At 51.1% G+C, this 19,165-nt stretch overlaps 5 protein-coding genes across 5 annotated transcripts; 3 read left to right on the forward strand and 2 right to left on the reverse strand.

Annotated features, from left to right (window-relative positions):
- Nucleotides 1-2,276: 2,276 nt before the first annotated feature.
- Nucleotides 2,277-4,071, reverse strand: ATNIH1004_002379 (sugar porter family MFS transporter; the record flags this gene model as incomplete). Its single annotated transcript, XM_033567071.1, has 4 exons — nt 2,277-2,740; nt 2,805-3,045; nt 3,109-3,806; nt 3,855-4,071. 4 exons carry the CDS (start codon nt 4,069-4,071, stop codon nt 2,277-2,279), a joined length of 1,620 nt encoding a protein of 539 aa, XP_033429066.1.
- Nucleotides 4,072-4,946: 875 nt separating this feature from the next.
- On the forward strand, nt 4,947-6,188 carry ATNIH1004_002380 (NAD(P)-dependent alcohol dehydrogenase; the record flags this gene model as incomplete). The annotated part of the gene is made up of 3 exons (XM_033567072.1): nt 4,947-4,970; nt 5,027-5,155; nt 5,232-6,188. 3 exons carry the CDS (start codon nt 4,947-4,949, stop codon nt 6,186-6,188), a joined length of 1,110 nt encoding a protein of 369 aa, XP_033429067.1.
- Nucleotides 6,189-6,305: 117 nt separating this feature from the next.
- Nucleotides 6,306-9,637, reverse strand: ATNIH1004_002381 (MFS transporter; the record flags this gene model as incomplete). The annotated part of the gene is made up of 6 exons (XM_033567073.1): nt 6,306-6,541; nt 6,607-8,555; nt 8,634-8,728; nt 8,834-9,086; nt 9,294-9,367; nt 9,434-9,637. The coding sequence occupies 6 exons, from the start codon at nt 9,635-9,637 to the stop codon at nt 6,306-6,308; spliced, it is 2,811 nt and encodes a 936-aa protein (XP_033429068.1).
- Nucleotides 9,638-10,097: 460 nt separating this feature from the next.
- Nucleotides 10,098-11,003, forward strand: ATNIH1004_002382 (Zn(II)2Cys6 transcription factor domain-containing protein; the record flags this gene model as incomplete). The annotated part of the gene is made up of 2 exons (XM_033567074.1): nt 10,098-10,414; nt 10,559-11,003. 2 exons carry the CDS (start codon nt 10,098-10,100, stop codon nt 11,001-11,003), a joined length of 762 nt encoding a protein of 253 aa, XP_033429069.1.
- Nucleotides 11,004-17,623: 6,620 nt separating this feature from the next.
- ATNIH1004_002383 (uncharacterized protein) lies at nt 17,624-19,075 on the forward strand (the record flags this gene model as incomplete). The annotated part of the gene is made up of 4 exons (XM_033567075.1): nt 17,624-17,684; nt 17,736-17,909; nt 17,984-18,240; nt 18,296-19,075. 4 exons carry the CDS (start codon nt 17,624-17,626, stop codon nt 19,073-19,075), a joined length of 1,272 nt encoding a protein of 423 aa, XP_033429070.1.
- Between the last annotated feature and the right edge of the window lie 90 nt (nt 19,076-19,165).

Raw genomic sequence — 19,165 nt, forward strand, 5'->3', positions numbered from 1 at the left:
ATAACCCCGGTCAACCCATATCACCTTGGTCTGTGCCCTGGGTTCAACTGCTGTCTCCTCCGATTATGGAGTGCAAAACCAAGATAACCAACCATGCATAGAGTTTAGGATGAGTTTCGGGAGAGTTATAGGGTTCATATAGTTCTCATACCTCAACCAAATGCCACAGCCTGTGTTAATCAATGCCTCCCATTACACAGCTGGGTAGAACACTCTTCATATTCAGGACAATCCAGGACTCGGACTAAACTATTGTAGGCTTCCAGGCAACGAGCTTTTGATAATTTCCATGCTACTGGTCACGACGTTATGCCCACGCAACTGGTTAAACCCTATTACCTGGACCGTTGACGCACTGCTGTCATCGATTTGCGTTAATTCGAGCGACCTGTGTGGATCTTCGCAGTACAGTCTTGCAGTCAATAGCGTTCTGGGTTGAGTATCCTGCCTTGTCGGTATTTTGGGCTACTACTGTCCATTTCATTGAAACTGCTGGGTGTTTATCAGGCAAGCGAAGGGTAAGCCGCTGAGATTAGGCGAAACCGGTGAAAAGTACACTTGGGGGGCGGACCTTATGTGGGGACGATAACCGATCAAAAGATATAGGACGGTGGGTAACAGTATACAGGTGACAGAAACCAAGAATGTTGATTAAAAGAAGCCTAAAATACCCAAATAGTCAATACTGCCGAAGCCTGGTTAATCCCATTCAAGTTTCAACAATCTAGGCGATTGGCATACACCGGCCGTGTAAATAATGTTTGGGGACCGGGCAAGAAATTCCTTCACCGCGCTACATTCTATTTTGCTCCCAAAGCCCATGTGTCAACCGGACCCTGTCGCCATATAGGCACTATTTAATAGCTGACAACGGGATTTGGACTGTGGGCTGTGGTCACTTGAACGCCATAAGGGACTCCAAAATATCGGTTACGGCACAAAGTCTTTGTGTGGTCCCTTCGCCATTTCGTGTCATATATTTCTGACTTCCACGAAGAAACTATACATACAGTAAACTGTTCTGTGCATGTCAAATCCAAAATCGCCAGTGACACGCGCATACTGAGCTACTCTTCCGGATATGTCGTGACCACACGGCTCCTGGTGCCACGCGGGATACAGAAATACCTGCCTGCAACATAAACCTTCTATTCTATCATTCTGACACTCAACTGGAACTCTTTGACCTCAGGCAGATATTAAAGTCGGGCTTAGAGCAGCTAGTAACTTATTGGGAGTTACTTGGTCGAGGGCAGAGCCTCGCACGTCATTTAGGTGTACCCATTGTTGAAGATATTCTGGAAGAGAGAAATCAGTGGGCTGTTCAGCAGTCGCAATCCTCACATTATTGAGACGGAGACTAGTAGATAAAGCTCGCGTTCTATTAATCGGCTCGAAGTTGTTCGTCATATCGATCTCGCAAGCCTTGAACGGGTTGCAGATGGCACATACCGCGCCCCTGTCCAGGGAGCTCTGTCCAAATAATAGAATCGGATCATGACCTCATTGTATCTGGTGTCCCCAGAAAGCTTGTTGAGCCTGGCCAGATACGCGGGATGTGGAGAAAGAAGTGCATACATTGGCATTGTTGATCAAACATGCTTTCGAATGGAATCAACACACTATACAGGGTGGGCAGTATTAATCCCACTACCAGAGTCCACTGTGAGTCAACAAAGAACGATTATAGACCCCAAAGTAGATAAAACCTGTATGAACCTGTTACGGCCTACCGCCTACCTGTGGGGAAGTGAAGAATTCAAGTCAACGCCGTGGGAGAAATTGAAGAGTCCAAGAAATATGAAGGGGGATTGAGACCAACATCCCCACGGTGTGAGGACGTTGTGCTCATTCCATGTTCTTGGTTTCACACAAAAGCCATCTCTAGTTGTTTCTCTAAGGATATGTACGGAGATCTACGTTGCGCAGTATAGTAATATTTCTAAGTTTCATCTAGCGTGCCTCGAATACACACAAACTATCTAACTTCTCTTAGTCTAATCACAATAGAGCTGTGGTCCTGGGCGGAACATTCCTAGTATTTGTTGGCAGGGATGATATTTCCGGGATGAATAGTTGCTGCCACGTCATAAATGTGGGCCGAATTATAACTATGGTGTACTACAGATGCTCTTTCCAAGGTGAAACTATTTGTTAGCATCATACGCTATATCTAGTATCTGCCAATACTGCGTGAGATTCTCTCATTGCTGCGTATGAATTAAATTCCTGCAATACGGCACGTCAACGCCTTCAAACCGGCTTCAGTCTCCCAATCACACTGAGATCTTTCCCGATTCGCTCTTTGCATCGGCAGCTTCCATGACATCCGCATCATCATCCGCAAATGCTTTGTCGCCAAATGCTACAGCAATCTCTTCGAGGGTGTGGTTCGAGGTCTCGACGTAGTAGAAGTGTACTAGGCCGGCCGAGAAGAGACAGAATCCCGCAATAACCACGTAAAAGTACCCATGGATGCCGGCGAAAGCGTCTGGCGAAACCATACCGATGATGAAATTGAAAACCCAATTGCTGGTAGTGGCCAGTGCCATGCCTTTGCTGCGGCCGCGGAGAGGAAAGATTTCAGCCGGCAGCAGCCACGGCATCGGGCCCCAGGTGAATCCATATACAACGTTGTACAGCATGACAAAGGCGTACTGACCGCTCGCTTTGACCTGAACTCCCAGGTTGGCCTCAGTGAAGGCGCAGACAACGCCCAACAGCACTGCCATGACAAGACCTAGATTTCACAGCTTAGTGAACTAGAACGCTCCTTATTCTCGATATCTCGTGGGAAAACGTACCTCCAAGGATGAGCAAAGGCTTCCGGCCCCATCGGTCCGCTAGCCACCACGTGACGACCGTTGCAGCAGTATAGGGAAGAGCGTTCGCCGCAGTGTACAGCAGCGATTTGCGTTCGTCAAACCCAGCGGCTGCTAGAGTACTCGGAAGGTAGAATGAGATGATGTTGATTCCATTGAGCTGGGCGAACATTTGGACTGTGATGCCAACAATGGTCCGTTTGCGATACGTAGTAAACATTTCCTGGAATAGGCCATCAGCCCTGACGAACATGGAATATGAGAGAAGCCTGGGAACACAACCTACCATCCAACTCGAACTCCCTAGGTTGGTTTCATAAACCACCGCTTCTTGGATTTCGAGGAAAACCTGCTGCACATGCTCCGCTTCCGTATTCCCGTCGGAATGCAAGTCTGCCACTGTTTGAAGGCTTTCCTGCATAAATCCGCTTTTCGCCAGCCAACGCGGAGTTTCGGGGAGGAAAAAAGACATCGCCAGTAAGATGAACGAGAGACCGATTTGCACAATAAACGGACCCCGCCATGACATCTCGCTGGGTAGCAGGAAATTAAAGCCATAGTCCACCCAGCATGACAGCATGTATCCAGCAATGAGGAAGGTGTACTCGATCCCAACCATCAAGCCTCTTCGATGGGGGGCCGCAATCTCCGTTTGGATAATAGGAACAGTCATGGAGAGGAACCCAACGCCCAACCCTTGGATGGTGCGTCCCACAATAAACGCTGCGAACCCAGGGGCGAATATCTGAATAAACGCACTGATGAAGTAGATGAATCCCCCAATGCGGACACACTTCTTTCGGCCGACGATGTCTCCAAGTCTCCCCGCGATGAGTGCCCCCACCGCTGCAGACGCCTGCAAACACGCAACAGAGATGCCAGTGATGGACGGGTCGACCGAGGCCGTCGTACCGTCGGCTCCCCCATAGTTTTGGAAGAAACGGGACACGAAGACCGGGTTGACCAGCAAGCCGGACATGATACCTATCTCTGTTAGAGACGACCTTCATAGCTACAATCATGTAGTCGTACCGGAGTTATACCCGAAAAGCGCATCCCCCAGGCTTCCAAAGGCACAGGTCGCATACAGCAGTGGCGCGCCTTTGAATGGGTATCTACCGGTGACTTTCTTGGGCTTGAGCTTCTTCTCCAGCCAGCTCTCCTGCTCCGCCAGCTGGGCGGCAACAGAGAGGGAGCATTCCCTGATAGCGGCGTTGCGCGTTGAAGCGGAAGGTCCTCTGCTGCCCATGGCGACCCGAAGGACTCAAACTCAAGCAATAGATGTCTGTCTGGTAGATTGAAGAGACCAGGAGGGGGGGCAGCGCGTCTATTTCTGCCCCAGAACTCCAACCCATGGGGAAAAATAGCCCTTTTCCACGAAGGCGGGGAAAGTGGAACCAAAGTGATCCGATATGGGAGCTTTGCACTCGTACTGATTTGACCGTAGTGGAGTGAGTATCAGTCTACTCCTGGCACTCGGAACCGTGTGGGTCCGCAAAGTGTTCTGGAAGCGTTCCGTGAACCATTGACGCTGCGATTTCCGCCAGGGCAGTCGAGATACTCTGGGTCACCCCTCGACTACCCTTTTTTTAGCATGGTTCCGGAACTGCCCCGGTTCCGAAGGCTCGCAAGGGGGTTTGTACTTGGGCGGAAAATCTACTTGGCTTTGGGGACGAGGGCACAATATGTCCTTTTTTGGCAGGTTTTTAACCATCGCAGACAGGACCCTTTGTTCCATGCTGTGGAGGATTTCATGTGACCAGCACCATGGAGGGCCACGGTGGTCCGCTGCTCATCGCCGGATTCATTGGCAGAATGACCGTTTTATGACGTGTGAAGAATCGTGGTCGGGAAAAGCAACAAGGAGTCCTGCTCTAATTTCCGTTTATCATGAGGATCAGGCTTTGGCTTTGGTTGTTCCTGTGGTCCCACTCGGCTTCCCGCTTGGATCAAGAAAACGACTTCCGCCGGAACCGTCTATACGGAACCGAGGCATCAGCCTACATGTCGTCATGCCATTTCAAAATGCAAAGACCTAGCTACAGCCCCGAGTTTTCGTATTCATTATCTTTAAAACATTAGGGAACCCTGTGCAAGTTTCCTCAGAACTAAGGAACCACGACGATGACTCTCCCAGAAACAGCTCAGGTTGGTTCTCTTGTTTGCCTTGTGCGTCGTGCCTGCTCACCCTTAAAATCGCGTAGGCTGTCAACCAAGTCTGTGTTCTGCATCCTGGAGGCTCATTTGCCTATGAAGAACGTGGTATGCCTACGCTCCAATCCACTAGAGATGTCCTGGTTCGAATCATAGCAACCGGCCTCTGTGGCTCAGATGTAAGTAGAAAAGCTTCCCCCCTCCCGGAATCCTTGTTGTGGAAGGGAGAAGAATAACACAAGCTGCTGGACACAGGTACACTATTGGCAGCACGGCCGGATCGGGCGATATGTCGTTGAAAAGCCCATCGTCCTTGGTCACGAGTCCGCAGGGGTCGTGATAAGTTGTGGGAGCGACGTCAAGGACGTCGCTGTGGGCGATCGAGTGGCTCTGGAGCCTGGCATATCTTGCAACACCTGCCACCATTGCCGCGCGGGCCGCTACAATCTTTGCGATGCCATGCGCTTTGCTGCAACACCACCCTACGACGGATCGCTGTCGACGTACTACCGCGTACCATCGGAGTGTTGTTATAAGCTGCCGTCACATGTGTCGCTGCGAGATGGCGCGCTGATCGAACCTCTGAGTGTAGCTGTGCACAGCTGTAGGTTAGCTGGAGCGATGCAGGAGCAATCAGTGGTCATATTTGGTGCCGGGCCGGTCGGCTTGCTATGCTGTGCCGTTGCGCGCGCGTTCGGGGCATCAACAGTGGTCGTCGTTGACCTCGTAACAAGTCGCCTCAGTTCTGCGAGCAGCTTCGGGGCCACACACACATATCAAATGACCTCAGCGTCACCGGAACAGAATGCAGGAGACCTTTCAGCCACGGCTGGATTGGAGGCGGGCGCTGATATCGTTCTGGATGCGACCGGAGCGGAGCCCTGCATGAGCTGCGGCATATTCGCACTCGCCCCTGGTGGAACGTTTGTCCAGGTGGGACTGGGCAAACCGAATGTTTCCCTTCCTGTCGGTCAAATTTGTGACAAAGAGATCGTGTTGAAGGGGAGCTTCCGGTATGGCCCGGGAGACTTCAAATTGGCCATCGGCCTGCTGAACTCCCAGAGAATCAGCTTAGATGGCCTCATCACTCACGAGTTTCTTTTTTCACAGGTGGAGTGTGCGTTCAAAAATGTCGCCAGTCGTGCTGGGATTAAAAGCGTAATTTACGGGCCCGATGTAGACGAGAAATTAGCCAAAAGGTGTTTAGACTAGGAAGTCCATGCTTGTTGTTATAGATTCAGTTCGAGTCTTATGCGTCACTTGTAAGGGACACCGCCCATGTAACCTCCTCCCCCATGCCCATAGACATGCCATGGTCATTCTCGAAGCTTACATATCCACTCCATTCCACGCCAAGTCCCATAGCCAGTATAGTCCACGCTCGCCATTTCCGTCATAGTTATTTTCTATCGCCACTGGAGGAACATCCGGGTGATTAGAGTCGTGCTCCGCTGACAGCTGCCATACATCGTCGGGCCTCATGCTTTCTTGAAGTACCTCACGAGGCCGATAGCCGTCTCCACCGGCATGCAAATTAAAAGAGCGGTCGTCGCCCGGGCGCAAGGCTGGGAGATAAGGCCAGGATTTTAGCTAGGTCAAAAAGCAATGACAAGGAGAGAGGCCCGCTTACCATACTGTACCGATGTTAAGCTGTCGTTGAGACGATGAGCCCGGTCGAGGTCTGGCCATGCTTGCCGTCCTGCCAGGGGATCAGATACATCCAACATCGCATCAAGCGGCAGTCGGAGGGTGTCTTCCACCGACAAGAGCGGAGTACCCGCCAGGGCTTGGTGACTCATGTGTTGGTCAGTCCCAGTGATTGGGCCAAGTATCGCATCTGTTTCGCGACGGAGGAGGAGGGTGACAACATTTCTCAGGACGGTTACGCTCTGTTTCGACAGTGCAGACCGCTTTCCAAGTACGTCCTGCAAACGCAATATGCGAGTCATTGTACGCTTCACAGCCTGTGCTGTATCCGAGAGAGGATCTGACAGAGCTATAACTGCCAATACAATCGCCGCATTGAATAGGTTAATGGCAAGAAACGCGACAAGGTGGCTATCCGTGGCAAGCTGAGCAAGCACGGGCAACTCTGTCACTTGCGAAGTTCTCAGAGCAGCATTCAACCAGTAGACTGAACTTGCAATGGGTGTGCGTGAAGGTACGGCTTCGAAAGGTATGTTTGTTGGACCAGATGAAGCAGCGGTTGAACGACAGATGGGAGAATCGGCTTCGCTTCTCCCAGGCGACTGCGTACTCGTCGATATATGATCGACCTGTCTTGCGAGCAAAGGTCGGTGGAGCACAATAAGAAGATTGTTGTACGTTAAATCCAATGATAGTGACTGCAGGGCATGTGCTCTCAAATCTAAGCTGCTGGTAGGTTCAAAGTCTCGCTGCGGATCCAAAACTAAATGGTCCGGAAGCTGACTTCGCCACCTCTGGAGTTTTTGAGTGGTGTCCCTGACCATTGCAAGATATGCGTCTCCGGCCAACTCCTTAGACGATCCTGACGTGCGCGAGCCGAAGATGGCCTCCAGGGCTGACGAAGTAATCAGATAGAGCCGGTTCAACTCCCTCTGGTACGTGGAGTAGCAGACGGTGTATCCCCGATCAGACCGCGGAGCAATAAAATATGGGTTTTCTAATACGTCAGCCGGCATGTTGAGGTTGCAATCCTTGTCGTTAATCCCTAACGGCCTTCCATATGTAATTGAGGCGAACCGGTCCCATGTGTAGATCGTCCACCAGACTCGCTTCCTCTCCTCAATATCCTCGAAGTTCCCCCGAGCCGGTTCTCGATGTAATCCCGAAGCTTGGGATATCTTGATGGTCGCACCCAATAAAGAAAAGGAGAAATTGGGACGACCATGATAGACATGATGTGACCCTAAGAGAATGCAGGTCTGGGCTGCTGTGACTGAAGGTTGGTCCATCAACTCCACCACGTTTGATTCCACGAGTTTCAACAAGTCCGCACTCCATGTCCGCCAGTCGATATCGTCGGCAGCCGGGCCAGTGGTACTCCGCTGTGATCGATACCACGCACCCATCCCTAGCATGACGGCCAGCAGTAAGAGAAACGGTTTCTCAGAGGGATACGCAAAGCCATCTGCAATGGATTGAAGCCTCTTGCGGAATTTCGGTTCATAGACTGCGAGGGAGAACCAATGTATTGCGTCAAAGTAATCTTCTAGTAAAACATACACAAGCTCGACTGGAGGCAACTGCGCGGCAAGTATCGAAGATATTGGAAGGCGTTGGCCGACTGTTGCCGTGCGCCCACCGACAGCACCAGTGCTGGCCCGGTAACCTGGGATGGCAGAAGTGGCTTGTTCATCAATATGCTGGCGGCCAAGCTCAAAAAGTTTTTGAGCAATTCCAATAGCAGACTCTGATTCGTCACAGTCGATGGATGGCCGCGAACTATGCACGTCTGTGCATCCGTGGGCGATGTTGCGACCTTCTCCTGCAGCTGGGCTGTGATTGCCGAGGCAATCGATATCTTGCAACTCGTTGGCAGTATCAGCTACTGAGGAATTTGACTGCTGTTGGCGGTTCCTCAGGATACGTTTGGAACTGATGGGCGTCAGATATATTACTACGTGACCCACGCGGAACAGAGAGATGTAGCAATGGGTCTGCTATGCGGCTTACTTTCGAAAGCTATCCTTCCGCGTCTGGCCAGCAGGAACTGGTCTGCAATCAACCTTGGCTCTCACGCACAGTGAGCATGGTCGAAATGGGTCACACTATGAAGGGAAGACTCAACGGTATTAGCACCTGGGGCGAAACTAGTGCGACCAAGCTAAAGCAAAGTGGTTATACCCGGGTCTTGTGGCGACGACATCTCTCACATGCGCTGCTGACACGCGTGGGCAACGGTGACCGAACATAGTTGCTGTATCTGCTTGAACCTGAGCTTTGCTCCGCAGCCAATTCTCCCGGCACCTCCTCGGCCATTGTCTAGATATGGGCAAGGATACTTTCGGAGTCGGGAATCGCACATTTTGCCCCGTGTTTCTCCGCACAGTTGTTTGCTTCTTGCCACGTGCCCCGGGATTACTAACGCGGATCACGGGGTCAAGGAATACTGCTGGAGGCTCGGAGCTAGAGATGTGAGAAAAAACTTCAAATTTCGAAATTTCAAGCCAAAATTGAAATGTTTCGAAAGCTTTTTATTTTTCTAAAAGATTTTTAATCGCGTGATTATATTTATCAAAATATTTCCCCCAAAGGCCTTCTTACTTTATTTTAATATTAAATGAGAGGGAAATAGTAGGACTCCGAAGGAGTAGGTCAATGAGAGATACTAACAGTTCGGAAGTTGTAGGCCCGTCGAGTGCATGGAAATCGCTGGTGATCTTCGCGATAGCGGTGGCAACGATACCCTGCCGACTGAATTGACTGCGTTAGTACCATCAAAGGGGAATCGTCCAGGCGTGGATGATACTGACCAGGTCCAAAGCTGCGATTAGAGTACTGAGACTCAAGGTGCACATGCCAATGATCAAGCGGAGGGGTGTCGCGTACTCCAGGTCCTGGTCAGCAGTCCCCTCAGTATCGTCGCCTCCTCGCTCCTTGTCTGGGAGGCTGGCCGCGTCAGGCAAATGGCCTGCTTCGTTCTTGTTGGATTCCGGACTGGAAATGGGGGCCGACATATTGGACGTATCTGCGTGGTGGCAGTAGAGGCATCCTGGCGCTGTCCACTGCCATTTTCAACCCAATTGACGGCACCAGTATATATACCCGTAAAGGGTGCAGCCCAGAAACCATTTGCGGCGGACGAACATGGATACCTTGGATGATCATGCAGGAATCAGCTCGACCGCCGCTGTCATGGCGGGCCAGAAGTTGGATGGCTAACCCACGTCTGCTCCGCCGAGGGTCCGGCTGAACAGCCAGCTCGTAACCCTGTGGGGATCTTATAATTATGAAGGGATTCCCCAGCCGCGCCGGCCTCATGTCCAAGCCTATCTGGATCCAAGACCAATCCCTGGGTGTGTACCTGAATCATCTGCAGCAGGACCGCTGGTATACTGATAAATCTGCGCGGCAAGAGAACTCGCCGGGCTACGATCTCCTCCTCGTGTCCGTCAACGTGTAACAGAGAGACCGACCATGGACGCTGCCTCTGCCCGACATGGCGTACCGAACCGCAGGAATCCCGCCGACGACCCGGATGGTTGGCATTCAGCACCCCCGGTGAAGTGCAAGAAAGTCCGAAGGGGAACTCGCAGCTGCTGGGAATGCAAGCGACGGAAGATGAAATGCGTGTTTGACAGTCCCGATGACGCGGTCTGCATTGGCTGTCACCGACGTTGGACCAAATGCGTGAGCCAGGAGTTCCCGGAGGAAGTGTCGGCCCCTTTGGACAGCAGCCGCCGGCTGCGCGATCGTCTGCGACGAGTGGAGTCGAGACTCCACCAATTTCTCCGGTTCGCGGGGAACGACAACAACGGCCGGCGACGGGCCGGGTTCTGGATCGGATAGCAAGGCTCGCCGATCACCTGACCAGGGCATCGGCTTCCGGCCTCCACGGAGCCGTCGCGCGTGCTAGCAATATGCAAGTGTCCCCCCAGTGCATCTCCTGCATCGCATCAGGCCGTCGACGCCCCCGTCGGGGACGAGCATCGTCATGACCATCTCCGTCATGACAATCTCAGCCCTGACCGGCATCCGTCCGCTGCCGTGGTAAGCGGAGATTCAGGCGTGTTCGATGCATTGTCCCGGGCTCTTTACGATTCCTTGCCCTCGCGACAAGATACCGCCAGCAACTGTAAGGCCAGCGGTCACCATTCCATTCCATTCCATGAAATCCTGACCACACCCTACATTCTCGATCGGGATAGCCTCCGATCGCAAAATCGCCTGCTCGAGATCCCGGGCCCGAACGTACACCCGGTTCTGATAGCGCGCCACATGTTGCATCTCGCGAGCTTCCTACAGCACCTGCACGCCGATCTCCATGAGGAGATCCGGGGTCTCTCGGAACCCCCACAGATCATGCGCGATCGACTGGCATAGATGGCGATCAGTCTGGTGACCTCCAGTGACAAGTTCGTGGGCAGTATCGAATTTCTAGAATGCATCATGATCGAGAGTCTATATCAAGCCAATTGCGGATTCTGCGACGAAGCTGGATGACCGCGCGGCGAGCGATGGCCATTGCACAGTCAATGGGCTTTCACCGATTGGGAGGCCGGGTTCAGTACAAGGTCCTCCACCCGGAGACCAAGGCCTACCCGCATTTCATGTGGTTCCGCATTGTCTTTTACGATCGGCAGATGTGTCTCTTGCTCGGCATGCCGCAGGGGACCCTCGATCGGAGCATGGCGTCCAGCGCGATGCTCGCCAAGGACTCACCCGGCGGTCGTCTGGAGCGAATCCATTGTGTTATCGCATCGCGAATTTTGGAGCGCAACGAATCCGACCCGGCAGGCTATGACTATACCTGGACGCAGAACCTCGACAAGGAGCTGCAGCGATCGGCCCGGAGCTTGCCAAGCCGATGGTGGCTGATCCCGAACCTCCGTGGCGAGAAGAACGACTCGCAGGCTTTTCTTCTGGGAAATGCGGCGATTTTCAGAACAATTATCCTATTACAATCTTCTCAACCAGCTTCACCTGCCCTACATGCTTCGCGACTCGGTCGAGCGCCGATACGATTACTCCCGAATCACTTGCGTCAACGCCTCACGAGAGACCCTGTCCCGCTTCATCATGCTACGCCGCTGGAGTCGAGTGGCCTTTAGTTGCCGCACCATCGACTTCACCACCCTGATGGCTGCCATAATCCTGCTGCTGGCCCACCTCGACAGTCACCGCTCCGAGCAGGCCGACAATTCCTCGCTGCCCAATACTTAGGCGACCGCGCCATGATCGAACAGGCCCAAGAAAACATGGACGAGCTCAACCGTCTAAATACCGACGCCCTAAGTGAACGGAGTGCTCGGTTGCTGCGCCGCTTACTCGCCATCGAGGCCAAGGCGGCCGAAGGCAACCTCCAAAGCGCCCAAAGCGTAAGCGTGCAAGCCGCCGAGACCGAAGAGCCACAAACCGACGACTTGACCCACCCCGGCAAACACGTCTACAGTACTATGGCGCTGGATTAGTTGAGCCAGTTGCTTAACCACGGTGTACTGTATGATGAGTAGATTTATTTTCCTCGCTTCACAGGGTGAAAAAGGGCTAAGATATATTGTATTCGACTGTATCTTACTTTACTGATGATTAAAGAATCGGCATTCTCTTTCTTGTACTGGATTTAAACTAATTTATTGTTTTACTGTGCCCAAAACCACCCAACCTTTTTTTATGTTAGAAAGAGAAGACCGTAGAATTAAAAAGGCCTAGTAGAGAGAGTTCTCTGTTTTTGGTTTCATGCTTTTCTCCTTCAAAAGACTCCCAAGAATACGTTTTCGTCCTCGAGAATGTCAGCCACGGAATCAGCTCATCTACGCGCTTTCTGATGAAGCCTCCCGCGGCTTGAAGTCCGTCTTTCTCGCCGGCACCACCAGCAAAATTGACATGAGCGACTGGCGCGAGACCCTATCCGCCTCCCTCTCCGACGTGCCGGTGACGATATACGATCCGTACCGCGCTGATTGGGACAGCTCATGGCGCGAGGACATCAATTTTGCTCCTTACCGCAAACAAGTGGAGTGGGAGCTCGACAAGCAGGACAAGGCCGACATTGTCGTTATTCACTTCCACCCAGCTACGCAAGCGCCTGTTAGTCTGCTTGAGTTTGAGATCTGGGCGCGGGTTCCGGGCAAAGTTATCACTGTCTGTCCAGAGGGGTACTGGAAGAGAGGAAATGTACAAATTGTATGCAGGAAATTTGGGGTTGAAATGGTGGACAATGTTGATGGGCTGAAAGAGGCGGTTGTCAAAAGGCTGCCTGTTGGTTCATGACTTCCTGGCCCAAGTCTCTGAGAGCAAGACTTGGAGACAGCGGATCGGATAGTAGCACCTCGGCGTTTGAGTGCTCCTTGTTGCTGCTACTCTTGCCACACTGAGGAAGCCTCGGGTATGAAACGATACTACGAATTATGTTCACCATGAATGCTGGGTCACTCGTACATATAATGGCATGCAATAATAATACGCCGGAAGAACGAGTGGTATCGCAAGTATCGTTTTAGTCACTTGCGTAAACCACAATAGGGACAGACGCAGCGAGAAGCTTTTTAATACGTTGTTAGCACAGCAGCTCCACTTATATAAAGCATGCCGCAGATTATTAGTATTATTATTAAAGTTTTAACGTCCATATGGAGCCTTTGGCTATGACAGACACATGCTCCTCGGCAGTGGCCTAAAGCCACTGTCTACAGGTGTTCCTTAGGGGCCTTAGGAGCCCCTTCTATCTTTGTAGTAATCATTCTAGTCCATTTTCCTCGCCCGAACCCCCTCTCCTCGGTATTCATTGCCTCTAAGGCCTTTCCCAGGCATGCCTAAGCGGCCCTCTTTGCTACCCTTCACCGCCGCGTTCTACCTCCTCCACTAATTTAGGCCTCCGGGATTATCTCTTACGGCCAGGTCTACTTCCCTGGCTGCTTCCCCTGGAAAGCCGTCTATGCCAGTTATCTTGAGAAAAGGTTAGTAGGGCTTTCGTGGCCTTCCGGTCTGCGAATAGTCGGCAACTTAATCTTAGGCCCTGATGGGAAGTTTGGCTTATCGTCTGGGGTGATGCTGGGATGTACCCTGATGGGTTTGAAATCGCCTCACTGAAAGCACGGAGGTTCGAAGCGCCCTTCCGAAATGATTCCCAAGCATGAAGAGCTGGTGCAGCAACTGAAGTGGATTACGTTTGCTTTGACTACTGGGCAATGGCTGGGGAGAGAGGCTTGATTTCGGTATAATATGACATGATATCCATGGAGATGGCCAGCTCCTAGTAGCAACAACAGCAACAGCGTAACCGCTCTCTTTGCGCCCCTGTTCTCAGAAGTCCTCTCCGATGACCCCATGCAGCAGGTTTGAATACCCTGGGATGGTAGGCGGGGTTGATGATTGTGTATTCCAGGATATAGACTTGGCTTTCTTAGACGATCTGATACGAGGCGCTGGAGAAGATGGAAAAGGCGGCACAGAATGGGCTGCGACATGAGAAAACGCAGTACACGCGCGTCTGCATTTAGATATGCGTATTGAATGCTGCAGATATTTCTTCCGACCGAGATATCCATATGACCACACCCACACTAATCAGTCAGAACTATAGGGCGTGTATTGTCACCATTGAAGAACCCGACGATAGTTTATACAGACAATCCTATCCACATAATTGAACAGAACCATGGAAATTACTTAACTAGCAACTTCGATACTTAGACCGGGGCTTGCAGTATTTCTTTCATCCTTGACAGCGAGCAAACAACCAAATCATCCTAGTCTCGAGAAAGTGTTCAAATTCTCATTACATTGTCTTTTAATCTCCCATAGTCCTGACACCCAGACCAGCTATCTTTCAACGCAACACGAAATCGACTCAGCAGTATGAATCCTCCCCACCATCCGCGACGCAGACTGCGGCGGCCGTCTCGTCGTGACTAGGGCCTATACGTCGTGAAACTTACATCTCTGAAAACAAAGACCACGCATTACGATGATTCATCGAGCAGAATCTGCCGTCTATCCCATCACCAGGACTATGCGCGATGTATCGCCGCGCGAACAAGCAGTACATCATGGAATACATCCCCGGCGAGACACTGGGATCGAGTATCCTGTCGACACTCAGAGGCCAATCATCAATCCACTGGGAAAGAGGAAATATATAGGCGTACTCCCAGTATGACGTATACCATCCAGCGGTTCCCAATCAATATTCGCCACAACTTCATGCGCAGTATAAGCTGTGAAACTTTCCACTTTCTCGCAAGGATATTCTCCCTGTATAGATTACCATGGGTAAATGTAGTCTCATGACGCTTCAGAACAGAGGGAAGGTGTCGAATCAGAGACTCAGAAGTTCATCCATGTGCTGCTCAATCAATCCAGCTCTGACGATCCACTTTTGACGGGACCGAATAGCAATCACCATCCCGGAGTCCGTCCTCTTCTTTCTCGAAAGGTCGGTATTCGAGCTGCTACCCTCGCGGGAGAAGAAGTAGATGCGAGGAATCGGACCCTAAGTATTCTATTAATTCCAGGAGAGCCACCAAACGGGGAACCTGAATGACTTACCCATCTATCTCTAGTGTATGTACAGACGAATCATCTGTTATTTAATGGCGTCTGACTGTCTCTGATAGCCTCATCTCCCTCGACCGGGACGCCTTTGCCCGTCAAAATTTGATCAGATCTACGGTGTCGACGATGTGCTTAGGGTACAACGCTGATTCTGTCATGCCGTTCTCGCAGCTTGCCTTTGATACCGAAAGTATAAAGCTCTCAATCCACTGGAAATAAGGAGTGGAACCGCTTGGCCTCGACAATGATGACCTTGTGCATGGTATTCTGACGAATATTAGTCACAAGTCCATTTGCCTGGAACATCCTACCTTGTAGGACAGAAGATTCCTCCCCCTCAGAGGGAAGACTCAGGATGTTCAACCAAAAGTGGTCGACTCTTTCCTGAAGCGGCCGCAATCCGGGATGTATAACATTAGGATACCTCTGGAGCTACCTACTCGACAGTATCGCACTGATTCTAGAGATGCGCCTTGCACTACCGCCTAAGATTGCGCCATAATGAGATCAAGATTTGTAGGTAGAGTGAAAGGTCCGGCTTCTCTATGCAACTTTCAAACTTGAGTGGCTAAACTGCCATAGAAGCCAGACTGCTTGACGACATCTTTGAAAATCATATATATAATACCCAGTTAGTCAGATAATCTCAGAAAGCTTGACATCGCCTTTAGATGCTTACCAGTTCTGATCTGCGTCTGGCCAGAAGACGATATCGACATAGTTCACATTTTGTAGAAATGGATTCCGATGGCAATCATTCCATACAGGGGCCAATACGTCGGCCAAAATAGCAATTGGCATCTGGTCTGGCTTGATATCCAACAAATTGAATCAAGCATGCTGGCTCAGGAATCTGCGATACGTTGATCAATATTTCTTGTGGAAACTGCAGAGCTTTTCAACCTAGGCCGTACAGGAGGGTTGACCCTTCATACTATAATTAAAACTCTTAGGACTGCATCCAAAAATGCCTAAACTGCGAAGCAGCGTCTCAAGCAGATCGGGAATTCCATCAGAAGAGTCTATTGAAAACTCTGTAGTTCGACGCAGGATGTTCCACTTTGCCTGAAGGATGCGGGGGTACATGTAGTACGGATCTGTGCAAAGAGTGAATGGGCTGACGAGATAGTATACGTAGGGAAGGGTAGACCAGTGAAATTGAAGATGAATGAGATGATGGAAGTGAATAGTACGTAGATAGAGGGCATAGGCCTAGATGGAGGAACAGATGAATATACGAGACAACCATTCCTTCCTCTTCTACTCCTTGTCTAGATGGGAATGAAACTACAGGAAAGAGCTGAAGTATTCTTGTTGCTTTCCAAGCGTACTGCTGCTTTTCATATACGTGGTAACGAGGACCCTTCCATCCACATACTCTTCTTCTCACATAGTTGGCTGAAAGAACAGTAGAATATAATCAGGAACAACGATTATCTTCTGCAATCCTCGGCTGTCTCCCCTCCTTTGATCACCTCTGCTGTCATTCTCAGCTATACTTTGCAAGGATGAACCCAGCCGGTCTGCAACTAAACTGAGCGACGAATCCCCGAGTTCTCATGAATCGTGAGCTAGAGAGACTAGTAAGTTTCTAGCGGTGAAAGTTTGTTCTGACGGTCGGTAACCATGGTGTACTTTGCCTCTGGTCAATATTTCAGAGATTACCTAGCTGATTAGGGACCTTGGTCGCTTTTAGCCCAGAAAATTTACTGAGACTCTTTTCTCCGGTTGACACAATCATGGACACGGCCAGAAGAGAGTAATAGCAAATGACCACGTCAATTCTCTGTTGGAAATTGTCCACGACCTAGAGCATTCCCAAAAGCTAGAACGTCGACTTGAGACCCCCAGCTGATAGGGAACATCAGGTTGCTCCTTTCGAGAGATTGGCAAGACAATATTAAATGTGCAAGGGGCGCAGAGTCGGACAATAAATACATGAAAAGGCTGTTCGTGGTAACATCCTTGAGGATCACCATCAAATTAGAAACCATATGACGCGCTGCGTGGAAAAGAGCCTTTAAGGACATCTAAGGCACCTAGTTTTCGAATTGAAAACATATGGCAATACTACCGACAGCACAGAGCGAGATTTCGTGTATTTAATACATGTGGGAACCGTATACTCCTCAATAGGTGGAAAGAACGGAAATCTGGACTTTGTTACTTGTCCTGAAAGAGACCGTCCTAGTCTCTTTGTTCTACTTGAGTTTGTAATATAGAAACAGATGAAATACGGAAGTAAAGATCCTCTGCATAATCTTAAATAAATCCCTCTTATAATCTTCTCCCTTGGACGATGACTACCAGATTCGGTAACCCCACGGCTTCTGATAGGCCGAAAAGGGACAAGAATTGCCTCCCCCTCAGACTTTCAGAGCCATAAATTCTCCTAAATTCATGATATCCACGATTCCTATCATGAATTACCATCTCCTTCGATCAGAATGCACCATCGCTCCCACGACGGATGCTGGACCTGTAAAGCGCGCCATCGCAAATGTGATCGTGCGCGCCCAACGTGTCAAGCCTGTCACCAACGCGGGCTGACATGTGAAGGCTACGAGGTGCGACTGCGCTGGGGTACTGGCATTGCCTCGCGCGGTCGCTTCACTGGCGCTAAAGTCCCGGTGGTGACATCAATCCCCAAGGGCGCACGACAGAGTCAATCCCTTGCTGCAGCTGATACATTAGAGAGGAATCTCTCTGCACCGGACCCTGCTGGGATGACGCGTACCGAGGAGGAGAGACTATTCCAAGAATGCAAGTCCTCTGATTCTCTCACTTGGTCCTTACTGACAAGACAGTCCTCTCATCCGGAATTGATATCCTGCATTCGGCGACGCTTCGCGAAGAAAATCTCCGATCCACACTCCCGGCGCTGTGCGAACAGTCGAAAGCATTGTATGCCGTCTGTCTGGCGCATCAAGTCTCCCTCTCGTCCAAGCTGCAGTTCCTACGGTCCTTCGATGCAGCGGTGAATCTATTCCGCTCGGAACTTCGCAGCGCCACGGTTCTCAAGGATGGAACATTTACTGCGGGATTACTCCTTTGCAGTACGGGGGTATGTCTCCTCCTTTGTACTCCGTATACTCGCATCTCTCAATCTAATAAAGCAGATGATGCATGGACTTCCCTGGGCCACGCATCTCCAGGAAATGCACCACATTCTCCAGCTCCATGAAATCGACACCCCCGATCCACCGACCGGATTGCGCGCGCATCTACTCGACGTCATGGGGGTGATGGATCTCCCGACCTGTAGGGTGGGCGGAATGAACCCATCCCTGGGGGTCTGGCGACGATACTGTCGGAATCGTCACCCGCGAAATCCTCATCGCGTGGAAGTCGTCAGCGGCCTGCCACGGTCCCTGCTGGATCTCTTTTCCTGTATCGGAGAGGGGCAGGGTGGCACCACCGAGGACGATTTCTGGAACTGGCCGGGGACCAAGGGTACTCTGCTGCAGTGTCAGCTGTGGGAAGCCTATCGACTGGCGGGAGTTCTCACTGTGCGATGCAGTTCATACGGTCCCTTGCGTGCGGGGAGTCCGAGGTGTATGCAGGATAAGAGGCAGCCATCGACCGAGGTGCTGGTGGTGCGGATCCTCAGCCACGTCGATGCAACCGGTCGAGGAGGAGATTCCATTTCCGAGGGAAAAGATGGGGTGATGGCACAAGCCGTGCATTATCCGGTTTTCATGGCCGGGTTGCAGACGGATATTTTGAATGGGAATCCAGAGTTGAAGCCGGTCATTCGACGCAGTTTCTCAGGCGCGGTGGGCCGAGGACGGGCGCTGTTGGATCTACTGGAGGATTGGTGGGATGATGGATCGGCTTGTATGCAGGCACCGCATTACTCGATGGGTCTGATCTATGATGTTGGATCATGTATGGGGTGATCTGTAGACTATATGAGAAATCGTATAGAACGGGTAGCGTCGGGTAACATCGGTTAGGGCAACATGGAGAATTTAACGTTTAGTTTGATT

This window comes from Aspergillus tanneri (assembly GCF_003426965.1).
Source record: "Aspergillus tanneri strain NIH1004 chromosome Unknown AapTan_1_pilon_pilon_pilon, whole genome shotgun sequence".
Lineage (NCBI taxonomy): Eukaryota > Fungi > Ascomycota > Eurotiomycetes > Eurotiales > Aspergillaceae > Aspergillus > Aspergillus tanneri.